A 23,622-nucleotide genomic window follows, 5' to 3' on the forward strand; every position below is an offset into this window, starting at 1 on the left:
TGTAACCCTGGCTGTCCTGGAACTCACTTTGTAGACCAGGGTGGCCTCTAACTCACAGACTTGAACTCACCGAGTGCTGGAATTAAAGGTGTGCATTATCACTGCCTGACAATTTTTTGTTGTTGTTGTTTTTACTTTGGGGTGTGTGTGTGTGTGTGTGTGTGTGTGTGTGTGTGTGTGTCTGTCTATGCACACATGCAGACACCACAGGAGAACACCAAATATCCTGCTCTGTTGCTGTCCACCTCATTCCTTTGAGAAGAGTCTCCTGAGTCTGGGCTGTCAGCCAGCAAGTCCCAGAGATCTTCCTGTCAATTCACCACAGTGCTGGGATCGCAGGTTTGTGAGAGGCCATACCCGACTTTTTAAAAATTCAGGTGCTTGCACAACAAATGTTGGCACTACCCACTGTACCATCTCCCTGACTCTGTGTTTTTGCAAGTCCATGCACACTTGTGCATATGCATGTCAGATGACAACTTGAGGAGTTAACTCAGGCTGTCAGGCTTGATGGCAAGTGCCATTACACACTGAACCCTGTTACCCAATACTTTCTTTCTTCCCTTCTTTTCCTTCCTTCCCCTTCCTCCCACCTTCCCTCCCTCCCTTCTTCCCTTCCTCCCTTCCTTCCTTTCTTTTCCTTTGTTTTATTTATTTATCTTTAGAAAGGTTGTAAGTATCCCAGTCCAGCCTTGAACTTCCGTGTCTCGACTTCCGAAACTCCTGGCTGTACAGTCTGGGCGCTGGGAACAGAATGTGCATCACTGTAACCGCTGTTATTTGGCGCTGGTGACTGGACCCAGGGCTTTGTGTGTATTAGATAAAGTATCCTACCAACTGAGCCTCTTCAGCCGTACTTCACTTTTCTTCTTGAGTTAAACATTATGAAACTTCAGAAGATCACTGTATTTGAATGTGGGGGGAATATAGTTGAGAATTTTAAATACTCTAGACTTTTTGAAAAGAGATTTGGACTTACAGATGTGAATTGATAACAACTTATTCTTATATATTCTTTTTTCTTTCTTTCTCAAGACAGGGTTTCTCTGTGTAACAGTCCTGGCTGTCCTGGAATTTACTATGTAGACCAGGCTGGCCTTGAACTCACAGAGCTCTATCTGCCTGTGCTTCCCAAGTGCTGGAATCTAACTGGCTTTATCTATATTTCTAGCATTGAACAACACTGTTCCTGTGGCCTCATAGAAACTGGGCCTTAGCGTTTGTGGGTGTGAGACTCCCATTGAATGTAATCAGTTGGCTTTAGCAGAAGGGGCTCCAATCTGGTGGGGCCTACTGCAGGCACTCAGGCCAAACACAAAGATCACTTATCAGTTTTAACTAACCATGAGTTACTTAAATGGCCACCTGTCAGTTTTCAACTATGCATGTGTTATTTCCCGACAGCTTGAGAGTAAGTTTCAGAATGGATATTTCTTTGTTACTAAGTATTTGTTCCTAAGTAATAATTTTCTCTTCACTAACATAGTATAATATGGCACTGGTGCAACAGTTTAATGAAGGGGCTTTATTCTGGTTGACCAGTTGTCCCAGTAATGTTCATTAGAGAAGAAGAAACAACTCTTTTCTGACCCTAAATCTTGCTAAAAGTTAGAAATTTGTCATTTGTGTGTGTGAGAGAGTTTTGTGTTTTCCTTGATAGTTTTGCCATATACCTTTTATTCATAAAAATGGGATTTTTATTGTATGATTTCTATTTAATTTTTCTCTTTAATTTCTACTTTTAGATTTACTTTGATACTTCATATCCTGACTGATTGCTGTTTGTTTTTTGTTTGTTTGTTTGTTTTGAGACAGAATCTTGCTGTGTAGTTTACGATGGCCTTGAACTTGCAGTCCTTTTGCCTCAGTCACCCAAGTGCTATATGTCCCACCAGGCCTAGTATTTTTTTAAAGACCATTTTTAGCCAATTCCTTTTTGTCTTTCCTTTATACATTTTAGATTGTAAATGTTCCTCTACCAGCTTGACTTTAACTAAAATATTTTGATTTATAACGCTTTTCTTATTACATGCTTCTACTTATTTCCTAATTTCATAACTTTTTATTTGAAGTGTTAATTTCTGATGAAATAAAGTTTACAATGTAAATTAGTTCTTTGTGGGATTGCAGAGGAATCTCGTATTTTCCCAATTATTCTATTATGTTTCAAATTCTACATTTTTAGGGGTGGCAAGGCAACCTCTTCCTCCTACTTGATAAGGTTCCCCAATGGCAAACTATAGTTTGAGTCTACCGAAGTTCTCCCTGGGGGAGCAGCAGGTTTATTAGGGTTACTTGCAGAGTGTGGGTGACCCTGTAGCAACTACACTGGAAGGTCTACTTCTAGCATGGACACTGGCTTCCCCAGGGCTGTTCCCACCACAGCACCCAGACTTTCCCAGCCCATACATTCTCCCTCTCCTTAAGGCCAGGTACAATTAGGGAAAATTTGCATACAACTGGCTGGGTACTTGGGTTCAGGTCCCATACACCCTGCGTCATCCACTCAGTCTTAAGCTGAAGCAGCTCCGAGTAGAGCAGCTTTGAAGGTGCCTGCCTGCAGAACTTGGAGCACTTCCATGAATGTGTTCTCTCTTCTCGGATGGCATCACTCGAACACTGCCCCAGAGGCTTATCTAGTTCTTGTCTCATCTCACACACTCAGCAGCAGATCGTCTAAGATTCTGATGAACTAGACTCAGCCAAACTACATGCTGGCCCAGTTCTGCTCTCCTGCATCTCCCAGCCTCTGTGAACACAAGTCATTAGCACAAGAGACCAAGGTCAAGTGCATGAATGCACATCAAACATCGGTTATGTAATATATTTTTTGTTTTGTTTTATGGTTTTTTTTTTTTTTTTTTTTTTTTAAGACAGGGCTTCCCTGTGTAGTCCTGGCTGTCCTGAAACTCACTCTGTAGACCAGGCTGGTCTTAAGCTCAGAGATCTACCTGCCTCTGCCTTAGAGTGCTGGGATTAAAGGCACACACCAGTGAGTTCTAGGTATATCATATATTTTAGCATTCTACTGGCCAAGCAAATCATGTGCCAGAAGCCCAGAGTCTGTGTAGGGGCAGAGTGGCCTTCTTTGGAGGTCCAGGGCAGGAGGTAAAATGTTTGCTGGACAATCATCCAGTTTACCACAGCGTTGTTCTGTTTAATGAACAAAAGGCGAAAACCCCACTGCCAAGATTTCCTTGTCAGTCTTTCTCCTAAAATACTTCTATTTGTCATTTCCATCTGTTATGAATGAGATGAAATGTGACAACACCTTTGCTTTTTGGCAGAGGGAACAGCTTGTGCTCGGTTTTGATTTTCAAAATTTAGATTTGAATGGATCTTGTAACGTGTGTTTGTATCTATTGAAAAGATGTGGTCTTTGCAAAGTATTTATCTGAGGGGAGACCTGGGTTGTTTTATGCTTAGCTTTCAAATCCATTTTAATTTTAAGTTGAGATATATGTGCAATATACCTCATGCATGGGGTGACCTCCATCGTTGCAAACATCAATGTAAAACCACCCCTAGGTGTAGATAAAGCCTAGTGTCCCCAGAGTCCCCTTATGTTCTCCTAGTCCGTATTCTGGAACACAGGAAAAAGTGCACCCTACTGAATTTCTATGGTCTCCTAAATTTTCGTTATTTTCTCTACTGAACATTGTTTTCATTTGTTGTAGAAACTATGTTCTTTTCCTTAAAGCTTTTAAAGAGTACAATTAGACCACACAAAAGTCCATTCAAAAGCAACATGTGTGTGTCTCAGAAAGATGAGGTTAATTGGACCTTATGAGAGAGAGAAGCCTCTGGTTTCCATCGTGAAATTGCCCCTACAAGTCCACGGTGCAGTATGGAGAGTCTGCTCATACGACTACGCTGCCCTCTCGGCCAGGCTGCGGTTCACTTATTTGAGATGACTCTCATGGTGCTAATGCTGGCTGGAGCTGATTGGAGGCCTGGAAGCTGTCCTGCAGTCTGGGCCCCCTAAGTCCCTGGATGCAGTGGATATCCTTGCACATGGCTGGTGCTATGGTTTACAATGTGGTTTCCTCCAATTAACTGCTTGATGCACTGTGACCTGAGATAAGCACACCTAATTCTGTGATGTTGGTTTCAGAGCATGTTAGATACAAAAATTTCTTTTTTATATAAATTTTATTTAAATTAGAAACAATCTTATTTTACATATCAATCCCAGTTCCCTCTCCCTCCCATCCTACCATGCCCCACACTAAACCCCCCCCCATCCCACTCTCCAGGGAGGGAGAGGCCTTCCATGAGGGAATCATCAAAGTCTGTCACATCATTTGGGGCAGGACCTAGGCCCTTCCTGTGTCTCTAGGCTGAGAGAGTATCCCTCCTTGGGGAGTGGGCTCTCAAAGTCTATTCCTACACTATGAATAAATACTGATCCACAGGCCGGGCATTGGTGGCGCACGCCTTTAATCCCAGCACTTGGGAGGCAGAGGCAGGCGGATCTCTGTGAGTTCGAGGCCAGCCTGGTCTATAGAGCAAGTTCCAGGACAGGCTCCAAAACAATACAGAGAAACCCTGTCTCGAAAAACCAGAAATATATATAATCTCTACTACCAGAAGCCCCATAAACTGCCCAGGCCTCCTAACTGACACCCACAATCAGGGGGCCTGGTTTGGTCCTATGATAGTTCTCCAGTTGTCAGACTGGTGTCCATGAGCTCCCACTTGCTCAGGTCAGTTGTTTCAGCATCACAGTTAACTTTTTAGAGGGGGAGTTGAGGATCAAACATCAAGCAAATCTGGCACTGAATTATGCTCGAGCCCTTGTGTAATTATTGACTTTGTTGTTTTTGGTTTTTTGAGACAGGCTTAATATATTCAAGGACAACACTGACTTCCTTATCCTCCTGCCTCCGCATCCCAAATGGTGGATTTGGCTTTTGAATACTACCTAGTCTTTTAGGTTTTTGTTGTTGTTTTATTGTATTACCTGTTGTCAATTTAGGACATCAAAGTAACAGTCTATGGCCCTATCCTTAGTTGAAAGGATCCCTAAATACTATTGATCTTTCTTTCTGTTTTCATTATGAGATAGTCAGAAAGAGGGCTCAGATGTGAAGATAAAAGAAACAGTTAAATCACAGGGTCTATTTGGTGAGGGTAGTTAGAGAATCAGATTCATCACTTGGCAGGGTGTGAGCAGGAGGCAAGAGCAGGGCCAGCATCCTGAAACTGTGGTGTGGCAAAGAGGGCTTCTGTCAGAGAATGCTGCCCCACCACCGATGCCTGCAATAAATGACCACCTCAAACATCGGCCCAAACTGTGACTGTCAAGGGAAACTGGTAATGACATTTCGACTTTTGTTTTGTGAAATCCAGAGATTGGTTTTAAAGCTAATGCCAAAAACCTTGTTCAACCAGTTACTAAACAGATCTGTACTAGTTGCCGACGCCTTTGGCTTTGTCAACACAGTTTCTGTGTCCATAATCACCCATGTTGGTTAATGTCTCCCAGTGTAAATTCACCCTTGTAGGATTTCACTGGCTGGCTTCAAATATGTAATCCTCCTGCCTCACTCCTGAGTATACTAAGATTATAGACATGTACTACCATATCCAGCTGTAAATATATATTTTAATTAATTGTTGTTGTTTGTTTTGAGACAGAGCTTCTCTATGTAGCTTTGGCTGTCCTAGAACTTTCTGTGTAGATCACGCTAGCCTTGAACTCATAGAACCACCTCCACTCCCTCCCAAGTGCTGTGATTAAAGGTGTGCATCACCACTACATGGCTAATTAATGCTTTTTTTTTATTTTTTTATTTGGTTTATTGGGAGACAGGCTCTCACTGTGTAGCCCTGGCTGGCTGGAATTCAAAGATAGCTTGCCTGTGGCTCCCAAGTGCTGGGATTAAATGTGTGCTCCACCACGTCATGCCCATTTGTGATGTTTTAGATGATTGACACATGTGATGGTGTAAAAGATGCAAGCCTTGGCATTCATGTCCTCTGAAGCCTGTGTGTGTGGTGGGGACAGACACAGAAGTAGGGTCACCTTGCCAGCCTCTGTGTGTGTGTGTGGGCGAGGGTAGGGGGTGGGGATGGGACGGGGACAGATGGACGGATGGACAGACTGACTGTTCTACTCCGAAGTTTTCTTGGTATGCATAAACGTCGTGCACACAGATAAAGGACTCTTCTCTAGATAAACTTACAAAAGTTTTTTATCTGCTGCTGGTCAGGGTTGGGATCTGGGAATCAAGCCCAGCACTTGGTGCCTGCCGGGAAAACACTACCACACCCTCCTGCTCATATGTCCTAATCTCTGCCCCCTTTCAAATCACCCTTCCTTAGGGTCTACAGAAACCTTCACTGGCCTGGCTGCTCTAAGCATGCCTGATCATCTGTTCTTGGTCTTCCCAAAGTCTCAATCAAGTTACATGTGAACTCGGATTTGCAATGTTGCTTGTTTTGTGTTTAATATGAAATGTATTCTTTTTACTTATTTATTTTGTGTGAACTTGTGTGTATGTGAGTATATGTGTGCCATGGAGTGCACGTGGAGCCAAGAGGACAACTTTTGGGAATCCATTCTCTCCTTCTACCATGTGGGTAGGGGAATTGAACTCAGGTTGTCAGCCTTGGCAGCAAGCACATTTACTTGCTGAGCCATCTCGTTGGCCCAAATATATAGTTTTGCTTTAATATGATGCTCTATTCTGTTTTTTCTTTTCATCTCTTGCTCTTATTAATAGTGCATTATTCTCTTACTTGAACCAATGCTTTTAATACAATACTTTTTCTCTCTCACACATATTATGTTTTTCCTTGGTCAGTGGAGATTATTCCACAGTAACTGAAGTGGCTTGGGTATTTTTAAGTAAATGAAATCTTGAGGTAAAATTGATTGTGTTCTTAATTGAATATTTTGAGCATTTGAATCTTCATAGTTGTTGCTATTCCAAATGGATTATTTTTAAAACACCTTAGCATTCTCTTACCAGATAGTATTCTCCTAAAGCAATCATTTGATGGTGATTGGCTGTTTGATTTTGCTATTTAAAAGGAAATACTAAAGATACCGTTAATTATGCATATCCTGCATTCAGTGTTCCGGTTTTCGCTGGCTTGCAGGTATACGAGGCCACTTGACCTTTCTTTCCTGTGTGTCTTCTCTCCAGTTCCATGCCATGGATACGCTGTACAGGCACGGCTATGACCTGAGCAGTGCCATAAGTGTCCTGGTGCCACTTGGAGGGCCAGTCCTGTGCAGAGATGAGATGGAGGAGTGGTCGGCCTCTGAAGCCAGCTTATTTGAAGAAGCACTGGAAAAATATGGCAAAGACTTCAATGACATCCGTCAGGACTTTGTAAGTGGAAAATCATGAGTGAACTGTTGGGACAGGAATGTTGTTTTATCTGTCTACTGATGCCTATGCCTTCAATTGGGCACCACTTGAAGGCGTGGTTTAAATGAGTGCACCATACCCAAGATAAATGATAAATAGGTATTTATTAGGGAAGTACTTACACAGATAAGAGTAAATAACCGCCGAGGTCTTCCTGCTCCAGAAGATGCCGTCTCTGCCCTTCTGATGTTCTCCGAAACCCAAAGAGAGTGTGAGCCAGCCCCTCCTCTACCTTAATGGATCACATCTGCACCTGAAACCACACCCAAAAGGTGCGGCCACCACTACAAGTTCACTGGCAAGGCAAGATGCCACTGCAGTGCCAGGGATCGAAGCCAGTGCCTTGAGAATGTGTTCTGTCCTTGAACCACACCTTCAGCCCTGACAGTAACTTTATTTGCTTAACATAAAATGAAGGGCCACTTATAAAGGAAGCAATTGACATTTGCTTTGTACTGTGAATATGACCTTGGGTGAGGCGTCCTGAGCGGCTGGAACACACCTTGGTTGCATGAGTTTACCCTCTGCAGCACTCTGATTTCCAAGCAGAGATATGAACAATTCTGAGCATTTGTGCTAAATACCGTCTGTGTGTACTCTCTGTTCTCGGTCTGCTTTACACTTCCTCTAGTTGTGTTACCAGTTGTTGATGTGTACTTGTAGGTGTGACCCTGACCAAGCAGAAGAGCCGGATTTGCTTTCCAGTTCCCAACTGTCTTTGACTCTTAATGATATGCAGTGTTAGAATCTTACTATGTCTAAAACTTACTCCTTTTTACATTCATTGAGAAATTGTGTGTTCATGTTGCACAGTGTGATGTTCCCATACTGAGAAATAATGACCACACCTAACATGTTTACTGACAGTTACTGTTGTGTGTGAGTACGTTTGTGCTGAGGAAGACCGACTTTTTGAGATTCTAGTGCTAGAGGGCAAACCGAGCCTCTGGTGCATTAGGAGCATCCGTCACTGAACTCTAACGCCAGGCCCATTCACACCATCTTTGTCAGAGTTTTGCTCCGTTGCACAGGCTTCCCTTGGTCTTTCCATCTCCTGCCTCAGCATTTGGAGTAGCTGGCATTATAACTACACAGCCACCCCAGGTGTCTTGCTTTATTTAGTTGAATGTATTCTCCTTGAAAAAGACGTTTTGCTTCAGATATTCATGAATTACTTTCTAAAATAACCACCCTTCATTTTAATTGTAAAAATAGATTTACTTGTTTGTTTGTGGTAGGGCCTCACTGTGTAACCCTGGCTGGTATTGAACCTGACCAGGTCATCCTGTGTCTGCCTTCTGAGTGTCGGGATTACAGGTATACAACGCTGCACCTGCCTAGGGGTCCACTCCTTGACTGTTATACATAGATATGAGCTGGCATCCTGCCTTTCATTTTGCTGGATATCTCTTAAATTGGTTCTAAAACAAATTGTTAATTATCAATATGTATTGATACATTAAATTTCAGGCACAGTACTTATAAGTTGTTGTTACCAATGAGATCTGTACTGACAAAACCTCAGTCACACCTAGATGGTTACATGCTATAACACTAAATTCTAAAACCAGGTAGGTGATGAACCTGGGTAATCCCAATAGTCAGGGGGGCTGAGGCTAGGAGATCTTAAGTTCAATGCCAGCCTTGAACTTGATTAGAGTCTTATGGCCAAGTGGTCATACCAGAACGGTGCTATTGATAACAAAAGTTATGAGCATAGTAGAGCTAAAAGTGCAAGTTCAAAAATCTCCCATAGGTCCTATTCTAGGACCAGTGAGGTAGTTCAGCCAGTAAAGGCACTTAACTGCCTAGCCTTACAACCGGAGATCCATGCCCTGAACCCACACCGAAGAAAGTGAAAGTAGACGACACAAACTGTCTTTGTGTGATATACTCACACCCATAACAAACAAATAAGTGGTTTTGTTTGTTTGTTATAAAGAACCAAACATGCTTGTAAAACCAGCCCTTGGGGGAGAGAGGCAGGAGGATCCCTAACTCAAGGCCATTCTCAGCTACATACATGCAGAGTTTGAGCCTGTTTGGGCTATCTGATCCCCTTTCTCAACAACAGTGACTCACAGTTAGCTGAGAACTGTTGAAGTGAAAATTTTTCCTGTTTCTCGTTGTGTTCCCGTGACAGTTCAAAACTCAGTGCTTCTGTGTTCCATACGTTAGTTCTCCTGGCAAGAGTCTTGCCCTTGGAGCGCTTGTTTACAGTAGTGCCAGCAGCACATTGAGTGACAATGCAGGCTCCCCTGTCTCTCTTTGCCATTATAGGGTGTTCCTTTTTTAATAGCACCCATCTCTTTGATGTCAGCAGTATCTCCTATCTCATAGGTTTTCGAAAGGAGCAATCACATGTTCTCTAAAAGGTCTAGAGAACATACACTAGACAAAAACTGATGTTTTTGTCTCTGTCCCTCTATGGTTGTCATTTATGAATTGCTGGGCCTGGCTGAGGATCAAAACTATGGTGAGATTTTAGACCTGTTCCCTTTACCTGGAAGATCCTACCTGATTGAACTGCAAGTAGAGATCAGGTTAAAAACAAACAAACAAACAAACAAACAAAACAAAACTCCACCAAACGTAGTTGGAAGGGCAGAGCCATGAGACCCCACACTTCCTAAGCAAAGCTCTGGGACACTGGGGCTAAAGCCATGGGATCATGAGACTGGATGCTTGGCCAAACTGAACTCTGTGAATCAGCTTCCCCCCTAAACGGATAACATATCCCTGATTCTCAGTTCCCAGGCTTCACACAGCTCCTGCGGCTCCCAGTCTGGCAAATCATAGCTCCATTGTCCCCACAGGCTCACACTTCAGATCTGTTGAATGCAAAGCACAGAATCCACATTCCAAGGACCATGTATCAGCCCTACCTCTTTTTTGTTTTTTGTTTGTTTTTCGAGACAGGGTTTTTTTTTTTCTGTGTAACATCCCTAGCTGTCCTGGAACTAGCACTGTAGATCAGGCTGGCTTCGAACTCATGGAGATCCACCTGCCTCCGCCTCCCGAGTGCTGGGAGTAAAGGTCTGTGCCACCACTGACAGGCCTTACCTCTCTTTTGATGAAATTCCCTACATATTCCCTACAATCCTGCATATTGTCCTCCTTTCCAGCTAGTGTTGTCAGTGTTAATTTGGGAGGATAGACATGCACTCGTGTGTGTGTGTGTGTGTGTGTGTGTGTGTGTGTGTGTGTGTGTGTGTGTGTGTAGCCTGCACAAGGATGTGGGCTGTTCCCCATACCCCATACCCATGAAAGTGCACTATATTAACACAGTTTCCCTAAAGTTTTTATTTGAGTTTTCTAGCACTTGGGGCTAGTTTAGGGCTGAGGTCTGTCTGTTGGCTACTTAATTCCTTCTCAACGAGTCATTTATTGTGTAGCTTTTTTGTGTGTTTTGTAGGGTTTTTGTTGTTTTATTTTTTGTTTGTTTGTCTTTAGATGCAGCATTACCTTGTACAAACACTCACAGACTGAGTTTGATAGTGTTTATATGGTGATGTGAGCATGTGTGGTCTATTCAGATCTTTGGGGTGGGGGTGGGATGGGGTGGGGGTGGGGGTGGGCGCTGACTGCCCCTAGGTTTGGGGCTACTTCTGCTAAGTTTTCCTCATTCTCTGGTGTGTGTTTGCCATCTTTGCAGCTCTGTGTCTCACAGGACCTCAAAGATCTTAGGTCCCTGCTTCTGCTAGACATTTCCTGTTGCTGGAGTTTCTTCTCCCACCAGGTCTCACAGCCACTTCAGCCCCAAATAAAAACACAGAGACTTATAATAATTTATAAACTGTTGGCCGACGGCTATGGCTTCTTATTGGCTAGCTCTGTCTTAATTATTAACCCATAACTACTAGTCTATGTATTTCTACATGGCCTTATCTTGCCAGAGAACACCTGGTGCATCTGTCTTCCCAGTCTCTCCATGGCATCTCTCCAAGGTCTCTCTGCCCATCTTTCCCAGAATTCTCCTGGTTTCCTAGTCCTGCCTATCTTCTTGCCTCTATTGGCCAAACAGTGTTTTATTCATCAACTAATAAGAGAAACATATACACAGAAGAACATACCCCATCAATTTTTCTCACCACCAGGAAAGTTTCCCCTCGGCTAGCTCCTAGTTCTCACCTGATGGGTTTTACTGCCTAGCTAGCTTTTAGGATTATTCTGACAAGCCCATCATATCCATCCATGGGACCCTTCTAGGGTATCCAGGTGACACATTGTCCTTTCGATGCTGCCAAGTTTCCATGGCTTCACTGTCTACTCCATTTACGGGTGCAGCTCTCGTCCTCCAGGCCTTGAGCACACATGACTAAACCAGTTCATCTGTTTGGTCCATTGCCTTTCGTTATACATACTTAGCCAATTGTACTTACTGTTTGGGGCAGTGATGAATAAGAAGTAATCTGAACAGCAAGACTTGGAGATCTTCTCTTTTTACTATTTACTTTTATTCTGTGTATATGGGTGTTTGGTCTGCATGTATGTCTGCACGCCACATGCATGCCTAGTGTCCATAGAAGCCAGAGAAGACATTGGAACCCCCGCTCCCCCAGCCAGGACTGGAAGTACAGGAGGTTGAGAGCTACCATGTGGATGCTGGGAACTGAACCAGACGCCTCTGGAAAAGCAGCAAATGCTTCTCTCCAGACCTCTTCTTTTGGGTTTTGAAAGGTCTCAGGTAGTCCAGGCTGGCCTCAGACCTGATCCTACTGCCTCAGAATTCTAAGGCTGGGGTTACAGGCATGCACCACCACGCTTTAGATACCTGGAATAGTTTTCCTTCTCTTCAGATGGTGAGTGGTGTGCTTTGCCAGCTCGCTGGGCCCTTGCTGGGGTTGCAGTGTGGTGGCAGTGTGATTTGCATAGGCACTCTTTGGTGAGTGTGTGTCACAGGAGCTCTGCCGAAGCCATAAGAGAGGTTGAGAGAGGGGTGACGCTGAGTCATTGCCTGCCACTGTCCTTGGTCGAAAGGGGCTGGTGCTGGGCATAGCCTGTGTGGACTCCAAGGACTAAGTGAAATACAGTGTATGATAGCTTGGCTTACATGGTCATTTGGCTTCTTTTTCTTGGGTTTCTGGATAAATTCCTGTCAGATCCTTGTTTTTCAAGGAGAGAAGACAGTAATGGCTCTTAGCTTGCTTAGAAACCATGCCATGGCTGACCTGGGACCCCGCTGAGGGTGTCTTTCACCGTCTTTCAGACTCCATTAGATGAGTGCATTGAGTTTAAAATGAAAAACCCTGAACAGCTATTTGTGTTAGCTGCAGTTGAGAGCTCTCGGCTGTGCCGTCTGTGGTCCTGCAAAGAAACTGTATCTGTAACTACTGTCTAAATTGCCACCTGAATCAGCCTTCCTCTGATACTCTTGGTTTCTCTTTAGAACAAACATGTAAGAAATTAGCTGGGGGAGGGTGTGGGATGGTGTGGATGTTGCCAGCTAGGTCCCATGCAGCCCCACAGCTGCAAGGGGTCCAGGGGTATGGTTTTAACTGGCCACTCCTTATGGTGTGCTGTGGATCAGAGAGCTGTGTTACCTTTGCAAAATTGGCCTCAGCTCAAGGTAGCCCTATTAACCCTTCCTGTCACCCGTGGAGGCCAGCCACTCTCAGTTGTCTTGGTAAATAAACCTCATCTACAGAGGCTGTAAGGAGTGTGTTCTTTGCTCTAGGCCTCATGAATAGGATTTTTTTGGTATTATGAAAATCAGCAAAGGCAGGCTTACTTTTCTTAATGGGAAACATGATTAGCTATGTACTTTTCGCCCCAAAGATGCAGCCTGTTGTTTTATCTATAATAAACAAAAGAGAGTTGTCAGGAAATGGTTGAGAAATACTATGCCAGAGACCAAAAGACACCCAGTTGCAATAACCTCTTTGAAAGTTAGAGTAACTCAGCCTCAAACTGTTTAAATAATATTTCTAAAATTATTCATCAGAGGTGATGATATAGCTCAAGGCAGAGAAGTTGCCTAGTGTGATGCAAAAGGCCCATTTTAATTAGTTAATTAATTGTGCTTCAGTCCCTCCTGCACTGCTTTATGGGGCTAAAAACTTTCTTGACTAAGTCGGAAAATATTCCCAGTGATGATGTTTATAATTTTAAGCAAATTGATGAGAAATGGGATGCATACATTGGATTGAATCTCTTATTAAATATTATGAATACCTTTGCTAAGAATTAATTTTGTGGGTTTTTTTAAAGTTTTTTTTTTTTTTTTGTAGAATGAGTCTATTACACAGGTGCTTGCTACATCATTTCAAAGAAATGATTTTGAAGGAAAACACTTTATGCCATAAGTTGTTTTCATTATTGTCTTCATGTCTTTCAGCTCCCATGGAAGTCCTTGACTAGCATCATTGAATATTATTACATGTGGAAAACTACTGACAGATACGTGCAGCAGGTAACTTTCATGACACCAGCCCTGTTGCATTACCAGTGCTTCCTGTTTGTGTCAGGCTTGCTTAGCAATGTACTAATCCTGAGTCTGGTTGACCTTTCCTAGGCTGCTTTAAATTTCACAACTTTTTTTTGTTTTGTTTTGTTTTTGTTTTTCAAGACAGTGTTTCTCTGTGTAGCTTTGGAGTTTCTGGCACTCACTTAGACCAGGCTGGCCTCAAACTCACAGAGATCCGCCTGCCCCTGCCTCACAAGTTCTAGGATTAAAGGCGTGTGCCACCAATGCCCAGCTAAGTTCATGTCTTTAGGATATTATTTTTAATATTTTTATCTTAATCGTTCACCATTCTCAGCATTTGTTTTCATGACAGTTTGATGACAGAGAGAGATGTGGCTACAGAGGCCTTGTTTCCCTTGTATGGGTGGAGCCTCATCTTTTTGTGATGAGTGGGGTTTACTGGAAATCCAACCCTATTGTGAACCCCTGGATGATTCCTTCTTATGGACTGAAAATTGAGCCTGAGGCCATCAACCTTATAAATCCAGACACTGCTATGATTTTCGGAACCTTCCTTCCATAGCATTTTTGTTTGAGGTTCCTATAGACCAAGTTTCTGTCCCACCTGGTCCCCTCTACAAATGCTAGGGAGCATACCTAGGGCTTTATGTATGATATAGTAGGTAGGCACACTGCCACTAATCTACATGCCCAGTCCTCCCCTGAGCTTTTGACCTTAATTGTAACATATTTGTTGTTATTTTGAGACAGGGTCTCACTGGGTAGCTCAGGCAGGGCAGCTCAGACTGTTCCTAAATTTGAGTTCCTCCTGCTTCGGCCTCCGGAGTACTAGGATTGCAGGTGTTTGCCACCAAACCTGGGTATGGTAGCTTTAGTCCTTGTAATTTGATGCTTTCTCCTCCAAAGTCATCCAAAAGTAGAGAACCATTTAATTTTTGAGTTCTTCCCAAATGTCCCAAATTCATGTATCTCTTAGTTGCTTATTTTGAAAAATCTACCTTTGGGGAAAGACATATTTCTGAAATGACCTTAGCAAATGCCTGTTTTAGATTCTTGAGGTCACATGAACTTGCAGTCACATGCAGAGCAAGGCAAAGATTAAAAACAGACAGCATTTGCCTGAATGTGTGCAAGCTGTACAGTGGCAAGTACTGGATGCTATACAAATGCATTTTAAGGATCGCTCCCAAGTGCCAGGAGTTGCCGTGGTCATGAATAGTGAATAGAAATCTACAGCGTATTGAACAATTTCCAGTGTCAACACCATATGCAATTCAGAAAGTGCATATTTTAAACAACTGTGGTGGGAATGGAGACTGTGCTGTCTGGAAACCTGTGCTGTTTAAGTCAGGAAGTGTCCCCAAAGAAGGCACAGACCCAGCTCTAATGGCACTTAGTTAAATGTACTCGGAAAAGACCGTTTTCCAAAAATGTTGACTCCTCCACTTGAAGTTTCAGGTTGTCCCTGAAGGTTTGTTTTCATCTGGTTGGATAGCTGGAGGGTTTGTTCATAGTCTCTCTGGGGACTGTGCAGTGTCCCCCCCCCTTCCTGTTTGCTTTTCATTTCATGCTCTAGACCTGGTGATGTGTTCTCCTCCCGACTCTTTCCCTGCATTTGAGGCCTAATTGGCTTCAGTACAACGTTCTATGAGTTCAGCCAAGGTTTAAAGTTACTGCAGAACCAGGTGTAAGGGTACACACCTGTAATCCCTGCCCTTGGGAGTTTGAGGCAAGGCTGACCCACAAAATAGTGAGTTCCAGGTCAGTCTCAGCTACATAGGCAAACCCCATCTCAGAGATGACTGACAGTTACCACATATGGTTCATCATTTGAGGGTAAAGCTTTATTTAATTTTATTTAGAGTAACTATAGTCACTATCTCTAAATACTTTTCTACAAGCAAAGTTTTTGTCTGTTTAGTGTGTGTGTGTGTGTGTGTGTGTGTGTGTGTGTGTGTGTGTGTGTAGATAGTGGTGGGACAGTGTGTGTGCGCATATTCCTTCCAGAAAGACAAGAACTAAAATAGAAAACTGAATTTGCAAAAGTAAGAATGGCTATTGTTAATATCCTCTGAAGACTGGAAGTGAAACTCAGTGGTAGAGTATGCGCTGAGCATGTGGGAGACACCTTCTTCTTCACACACACACACACACACACACACACACACACACACACACACACACACACGCTCACACGCACCTCACACAGGCACACACACACACACACACACACTCACACACACAGGCACACACACACACACAGACTGTCACATACAGACACAACCACACACAAGTCCTTTTTAGTTTCCTCATAGACAGTTGGGGAGTAGAGCTTTTCACTGCTTTACTTTGAAAATCTACTTAAAAAATTTTATGTGTGCTTACAGTTCTGCAGCTTAGAAGGTAATGACATTCTCCAGTTACTGAAGCTTTAGAGTTAGGTATATGAAAGGAGTCTTAAGATAATGAATTGTACTGTAATGTTTATCTTCTTGTGTTTTTAAAGCTATGCAATGTTAATAATTAGTGTGCACTTTATGTAAAATGTTTTGTCCATCTCTCAAATTAGAAACGTCTAAAAGCAGCAGAAGCCGAGAGCAAACTGAAACAAGTGTACATCCCAACTTAGTAAGTAACTGAAGCCTTTTGAAATATTTACCCTGCTCTTAATTCTGTCATTCCAAACAAGTCATTCACTCATTTTGACAAGCCTGAATTTCTTCATGTGTCTTACCTTTTTTTCTTCTCAAAGCCCAAAAGTTGTTTTCTGTTGTCCCATTGAAATGACGTTGCAAAGAATAGAGTGAGTTTCAGAACCCCGAGTAGCCCAGCATAAGTGTTGAAGAGGAAATTCGCCGGCTGTTGTTCTTGTATTGAGCTACACTGCAAGTGTCAACTTTCTCAGTGAGAGCAGCTAAGTCTGTTACTAGAAGCAATGAGTTTCATAGAGCTGGCGCTTCTTGAGGCTTCTGCGTTGTAGGCTGAGTGTTGTTTAGTTAGGGTGCATCATTCCTTTGAGGGGTGTTGCTTGCATGACTCGTTGAGGATTTTACCTTGTGTTCTTGGGCCATACTTTGTAAATGATCAGTAGGTTTTGATTGTTTCCCATGTCCAGCATTCTCTGTCTTCGTTTTCCGAGTTTACTGGCAATTTTCCCATAGGAGTGAATGTCAACCTCGTTTTCATGCACTCTGTTTCAAGTGAGTTGCACTTTTCTTTTGTTGAGGTCTTAGATTTTGTCACTCAGATTTACAACTTTCTCTCTGCTGCTCCAAGGTTTTTCTAGTTCTTTGAACTAAATACAGTCATTTTATATAGATTTTTCTCTGCTGGGGTTGGGTATGTTGCATAACACATTCATGTAGGAGGCTTCATGGACAATGAAATGTGATCTTTCATAATAATCTTTTACCTCAAGGTGTATATATGCATATAACTGGTTTACTTGGGGTTTTTTGTTGTTGTTGGTTTCTTTTTTGTGTGTGTTGGGGGTTGGTTTTTTGTTTGTTTGTTTGTTTTTTGTTGTTGTTGTTTTTCAAGATATGGTCTCACTATGTAGTCCTGGCCATCCTGGAATTCACTATGTAGACCAGACTGACCTTGAATTCAGGCCTGCCTCTGCCTCCCAAGTGCTGGGATCAAAGGCATTCACTACTATGCTCAGCTTTGGTTTACTTTTTAAAAACTGGAGTTTACTCATCCCATAATTATCTAGCTTCTTCTGGGTCGATTTGAGATCCTTTAAAATTATATATTTACTTTATGAATTCTAAATGTGTCATTCCACAAAGAAAACACTGTGACTCAAAGTGTGACCCTTCTTGTGAAGCAGCCTTCCCAGGCCTGCCGTGTTGACACCTCAGAGACAGCATCCAGCCTGAGGCTCAGTGACCCCAAGGCTGTTTCTATTCAGCTTTTGTTTGGCTTTGATATCTTTATCGAGTCAGGGACCCAGCACCAGTCTGGATAGAATCTCACCTGTCACCTGTCACTGTAAATAAGTTTCAACTGAGTGTAGGCCTGTTTGGTCATCACCTATTTCCAAGCCTGCTTTTGACTCTAATCATAGAATTTAGTGGTTGTGACTCTGTTACCCCCAAACCTGAATGTCTTAACTATGGAGCCCCTTTCGAGAAAAGTTTCTACATCCTGATTTAAGTGATCCTCAGAGAACAAGCAATTTCTAATCATACTCATTTAAAAAAAAAAAAAGTGCATCATATGCATTGTTTGGAAATAAGCTGTGGAGTTATATGTAAATCTGAATCCTTCAATGAATTTCCAAGTTAATCCGGAAATAGAACATTGTTGTTTTTGTTTTGTTTTGTTTTTAATAGATTAAGAATTCTCTTTCTCTGTCATACTTTGAGCCTGGCAGTGTCCCACAGTCTCCTACAGTCAAAGCTTTGTGTTAGTCCTGGGGGGTAGAAAGTTAAGAATATTGGCTGCACAAAGTATAGACTTTATGTGCTGAGAGCAGTGACCAAGAAGATAGCTTTTGGGGGTGTGGGGGAGTAGTTTGTTATGTCCTCAAGAAAGAGTCCCTGAGGAAGTATGGGTGTCCTCTGCTGCCAGCAGAAGTACTGAACAGCCAATACAGGCTTTCTAGGCTAGTGGTCTCCTGAGCTGGGCACAGTTGAGGAGCCCAGAGAAAAATGGCATAGCAGTGTGGAAAGAGTAGCCAGCCAGCCATGTGGGAGGGGACATGAAGAATGGAAGAATTTTAAAGGAAAAGGTGTCATGGTCTTGAAAAAGATCCCAGGTTGCATTTGGAACATGGATCCAGGAAGCAGTAGCGTACATATGAGGAGACCAGTTATGGGTTCTCAGGAGCAGAGACGACCCCAGCTCAGCCTAGAAAGGGCTCTGGAAATGATACTGTATTAGGAGGTGACTGGCTTTGGCACATCAAGTTTGAGTCCACTATTAGGTAGATTGTCACTGAGCTGAGAAATGGTGGCACAGTATTAGGTTAGGCCATTTTGAGTTTTGTTGTATCAATAAAGAGGCCATGGATATGTGTGCAGGATATATTGAACATACTGATCTTACTCAGGGGAAAGGGCTAGGCTAGAGTCATTGTGACCTTCACAGTATACAGTGGTTCCACTTCAAATCATAGATTAGATCTATGGGGGAAAGCAACCAGAAAGGGACTTTGCAGGAAACTGAATAAATTGAGTGTCTGTAGAGCAAATGGTGTCTCACAGCTGCAAATGGATGGCCCAGTGAGTCATGGAGCTGAGAGGCAGGGTGTGTTTCAAGGGAGCATTGAGATGAGCATTGTGGGATGCTGGTGAGGTGTAACCAGGAACTTAGCGATTTGGAAGTCACCATGATATAGTGGGGTGGCAGAAACTGCTCACCAACAGAGACAGAGTAATGGCAAAAGAAGAAGCTAGCAAATGGGAAAAGATTTTTAAAAAAATAATAAATGTATGAGCCGGGAGGTTGTGACGCACTTGGGAGGCAGAGACAGGAGGATTTCTGTGAGTTCAAGACCAGTCTGGTCTACAAGAGCTAGTTCCAGGACAGCCTCCAAAGCCACAGAGATACCCTTTCTCAAAAAACAAAAATAAATAAATAAATAAATAAATAAATAAATAAATAAATAAATAAATGTATGAGCCTAAGAAGGGCCAGTGTGGGATGGAGATGTGGCTCAGTGGTTAAGAGCTCTTGCTGTTCTTGCAAAGGACCTGGGTTTGATTCCCAGCCCCCACATGATGGCTCACAACCATTCATAACTCCCCTTATGTGTAAATAGTAATTTGAGGAGGGTCCAGGGAGGAGAATGGTTATATGTCCAAAATGCTCGGGGGGGGGGGGCAGGCAGAGATTTTGGGAGCCTGGAGCACAGATTAGGGGAAGAGGGGTTAAAGGAAGGACAGTTTCATGGAATGTCTCCCGAAGGATTTCTTTGTGTCCTTGATTTAATCTTAGGTGGCTCTCCTCAGTGGTCCTCAGGTCTGCAGTAGTCACTGCAATTCCAAACAGTGGCTTATTCAGCCAGGCAGTGTCCTGGGCCCATTTGCATAGCAGGCTAGACTTGTGCCCCTGTCCTCTTTCCAGCACCCCAACTGAAGATAGCACCGGCTCTTTTTTCTCTTAGATTTATGTATGTATTTTATGTGTATAAGCATTCTACTTACTTGTATGTCTGTGTATCTATCATATGTGTGCCTGGTGCCCAGGGCGGTCAGAAGAGGGCATCAGAGCCCCTAGAACTGGAGTCATGAATGGTTTTAAAACACTGTGCGGGTGCTAGGAATCAAACCCAGGACCTCTGCAAGAGTGGCAAGTGCACCCAACCGCCAAGCCATCTCTCCAGGCCAACATTAGCTCTTCTTAGACTCATATATTTAGCCTGCATTTAAATGCCAAGTTTCCATATTTCTGGGAAACTTCTGGCTTGACTTCAAGTGGTGGGAGCATGGTTTCAACTGCTACACAGCAGATTTCTTCTCAATTGGAAATGTTACACCTCTTTGGGAACTTTAGTTTCTCTGAACCACTTTGAGACATGGCCTTTCCCTACATAGCCCTGGCTGTCCTGGAACTCACTGTGTAGACCAGGCTGTCCTCGAATTCACAGAGATCCGCCTGCCTCTGCCTCCAGAGCGCTGATATTAAAAAGGTGTGTGCCACCATGCCTGGCCCCACTCTTTTTCTTTTTGGTCTAAAGAAAGAAAACAAACAAACAAAAAACAACAAACCCTTCTGTTTATTTTGAGACAGTGTCTCACTGTGTAACAGAGATGAAGGGTCCCCCAGAAGGAAGCTCTTCTGTGGCAGATGTTTGTTTACTAGTCATTGAGTCTGTATTTGCTAAGGGTGTGTGCTGGGCAAGCAGTGTGCTATGAAGAAATGGCCCTGGTGTGGCCACAGGTGTGGACCCATTTCCCTTAGAATACCCGGCACCACGGCTATTTTATAGCTTTATGTGGTATAAATGAGGGCCTTGGTTTTATTGCATTTTATTTATTTCTTACCATTCTACCAGATACACCCTCAGTTATGTAAGTTCCTGGTACCATGTATACTATGTATTTCAGGGTGGTGTGTGTATGTGTTTTCTTAAGTTTTTGGTTTTGTTATTTTTTAGGTTAGTATACAAAGTCCTGGGTTCATCACAGCATCTTTGCCCATGCCTGTCATTATACTCCGTTCTTATTTGCTCTCTTCTACTGCCCCCCATACTTGGGTTCGTCTTAGTGTCCTGATTTTGCCAGTCTGTTTCTTCTTCACTAAATATAATAAGTATTTATTTGTGTTTGGGGAAGGTATATTAGCAAGGAGGTGCCAGCTTTTTGTCTTGTCCTACAAATCATTTTTATCGTTTCACCTTGCGTTTCATCGAAAGCAGCAAACCAAATCCCAACCAAATATCCACCAGCAATGGCAAGTCTGGCACTGTGAACGGAGCTGTGGGGACCACGTTCCAGCCCCAGAACACCCTCCTAGGGCGAGCCTGTGAAAGCTGCTATGGTGAGTTTGCTCAGAGGCAGTGCCTGGTGAAGGGTAGGGAGAGAGAGAGAGAGAGAGAGAGAGAGAGAGAGAGAGAGAGAGAGTGTGTGTGTGTGTGTGTGTGTGTGTGTGTGTGTAGGGGGTTGGCCAGAAGCTTCTAGAAGCTTGTCACTACTGTGTAGAAACAGTCCCAGTTTCCCACTTCGCTGGGAGCAAAGGGACATTCACTGAGTACTCTTGCACCACATAGGTAACGAAGGTGTTCATTTGCTCTGATTTCTTCTGTGGGCTCTGTGTTTGCTGGCAGGTTATTGTTGTTGTTTTAAGTGGTGCAGTTATATTAGTTTAGTCCAAACCGTGGTCCTAGGGTATATACCAAATCCCCTTTTGGAGTTCCTCAGTGTTCTCTGACAAATTAAATATGTTTGATACTTCTGGAGGAGAGGCAGGTGTGTGGAGAAACCATGGCTACAGGCCTCAGGCTCCCAGGGAGCCAGTTGAGGAAATGCCATGTTATGACATTTGCTTTTGGCTTCAGGCCTTGCTGTATTTATCTCTGTTTGCAAGGTCATTTGTGTGCCCTTGCGTTTTGCATGGTGGTTGAGATGATCTGATCTCAACATAGTTGACACCATGTATGTTTACATAAAACCTCAAACAACAGTAGCTCTCCTTTCTGTTACTGTTGCTTTGGGTTGGGATTTTGAGGCAGGGTCTGCCTGTGAAGCCCAGTGTGGCCTCTAACTCACTATCCTCCTGGTTCAGCCTCCTGAGAATTTAGAATGTGCCACCACAGCACAATGACATTTCTTCTTTATGTGCATGTTCCTAAGTGAGTACACATGTGTAACGACAAATCGTTACACATGTGTGTGCAGGTGGATGTATATATGTGCGTGTACATTTGTGTAGGCTAGGGGGATGACCTCAGGTGTCCTTATTTATATTGAAACAAAGTTAATTTGGGGGCTGGAGAGATGGCTGGGTGGTTAAGAGCACACACGGGTCTTTGAGAGGACCTTTTTGGTTCCCAGCACCCGTCTTAAGTGTCTTATGACCACCTGTATGTAACCTTAGCTCCAGGGTGTCCAACACTTTTTGGTCTCCAAGGGTATTTGCACTCATATACACATACATGTAATTAAAATGTTTTGATAAAATCTGTCTTAAAAAGTCAACATTATTGTTTAAGTTAAAAGAGAAAAGGGGGTTAGGCTTCTCTTTAAAAGCATTTTTCCAGCCGGGTGTTGGTGGTGCATGCCTTTAATCCCAGCACTCAGGGAGGCAGAGGCAGGTCTCTGTGAGTTTGAGGCCAGCCTGGTCTCCAGAGTGAGTGCCAGGATAGGCTCCAAAGCTACACAGAGAAACCCTGTCTCTAAAAACCAAAAAAAAAAAAAAAAAAAAAAAAAAAAGCATTTTTCCAAGAGTAGTATATGACACCTGGGTGGTGGTGGCAGCGGCACACACCTTTAATCCCAGCACTCAGGAGGCAGAGGCAGATGGATCTCTGTGAGCAAGACCAGCCTGGTCAGAGAGTGTTCCAGGACAGCCAGGGCGACACAGAGAAATCCTATCTCAAAAAACAAACAAAAAAAGAGTGGCACACAATGAATGTGTAAATTATTCTGAATTCTATAAAGGCAATTAAATGTAATAGCCACTATATTTTCTCTCTCTTTTGGGTGGGTGGCAGTAGGGACCAGACCTAGGGCCTTTGCGTGCCATCGAGCCATATTCCAGCTCAGCCTTTCCCCTTTTCCTGTTGTTTGTGAGGTGTTCCTTAGTTGGCACCCTCCTGTGCTCTCTGGCGGCTTTGCCCACATGGAGGTAACTTACAGCAAAGGGGAGGACCACTGGCAGAGTTAGCATCATAGTCTCTACCTTCGGTTTTAACTACCTTTCACCACCACTGTTTCTGCCTCTCTCTGCCTCTGCCATGGGAAGCTTTTGGTGTTTTGCGACAGGGTTAAGCTGCAGAACCTGACACAGGCCGTGTGTCCAGCCAAGCAGTCAGTCTGCTGGGGTCAGGCCTTACCAACCATGATACCATATCAGCCGAAGGTGCTTGCTCAGCTGATGGGGACTTACAGTCTTCAGGGAGAAATTCTAATAAGGTTTTTGTTTCCTGAGTAAAGGAACTACAGATGGATTTCTAGTTTTATCTGGTTCCTGACTTAACCAGTAAGTCCCCTCTTGAGTAATTTAGCCATCTTGGCAAGAGCTCCTGAACCATACAGTTCAGATTTTAAACACTACCAAGGAGCTTAATAGCCATAATATCCTTCGGAAGACTTATTTCTAGACATGTACATAATGAAATCACTTTTAATTAACAAAACAAAATCT

General features: G+C 43.3%; 1 protein-coding gene across 12 annotated transcripts in view; it reads left to right on the forward strand.

Annotated features, from left to right (window-relative positions):
- Mta3 (metastasis associated 1 family member 3) overlaps nucleotides 1–23,622 on the forward strand; it is a 139,644-nt gene that overhangs the window by 66,526 nt on the left and 49,496 nt on the right. For 9 of the 12 annotated variants that reach the window (XR_003485776.2, XM_027417922.2, XM_027417917.2 and 6 more), the window contains exons 9-12: nucleotides 7,155–7,343; nucleotides 13,720–13,794; nucleotides 16,379–16,437; nucleotides 21,173–21,297. Coding sequence is in view for 11 of the 12 variants with exons in the window: in XM_027417922.2 (XP_027273723.1) it covers nucleotides 7,155–7,343; nucleotides 13,720–13,794; nucleotides 16,379–16,437; nucleotides 21,173–21,297 (448 nt within the window). In the remaining variant the exon portion in view is untranslated. The remainder of the gene's footprint in view (nucleotides 1–7,154; nucleotides 7,344–13,719; nucleotides 13,795–16,378; nucleotides 16,438–21,172; nucleotides 21,298–23,622) is intronic. The other 3 variants (XM_027417918.2, XM_027417923.2, XM_027417916.2) reach the window with 1 other exon arrangement.

This window comes from Cricetulus griseus, chromosome 5, assembly GCF_003668045.3.
Source record: "Cricetulus griseus strain 17A/GY chromosome 5, alternate assembly CriGri-PICRH-1.0, whole genome shotgun sequence".
Lineage (NCBI taxonomy): Eukaryota > Metazoa > Chordata > Mammalia > Rodentia > Cricetidae > Cricetulus > Cricetulus griseus.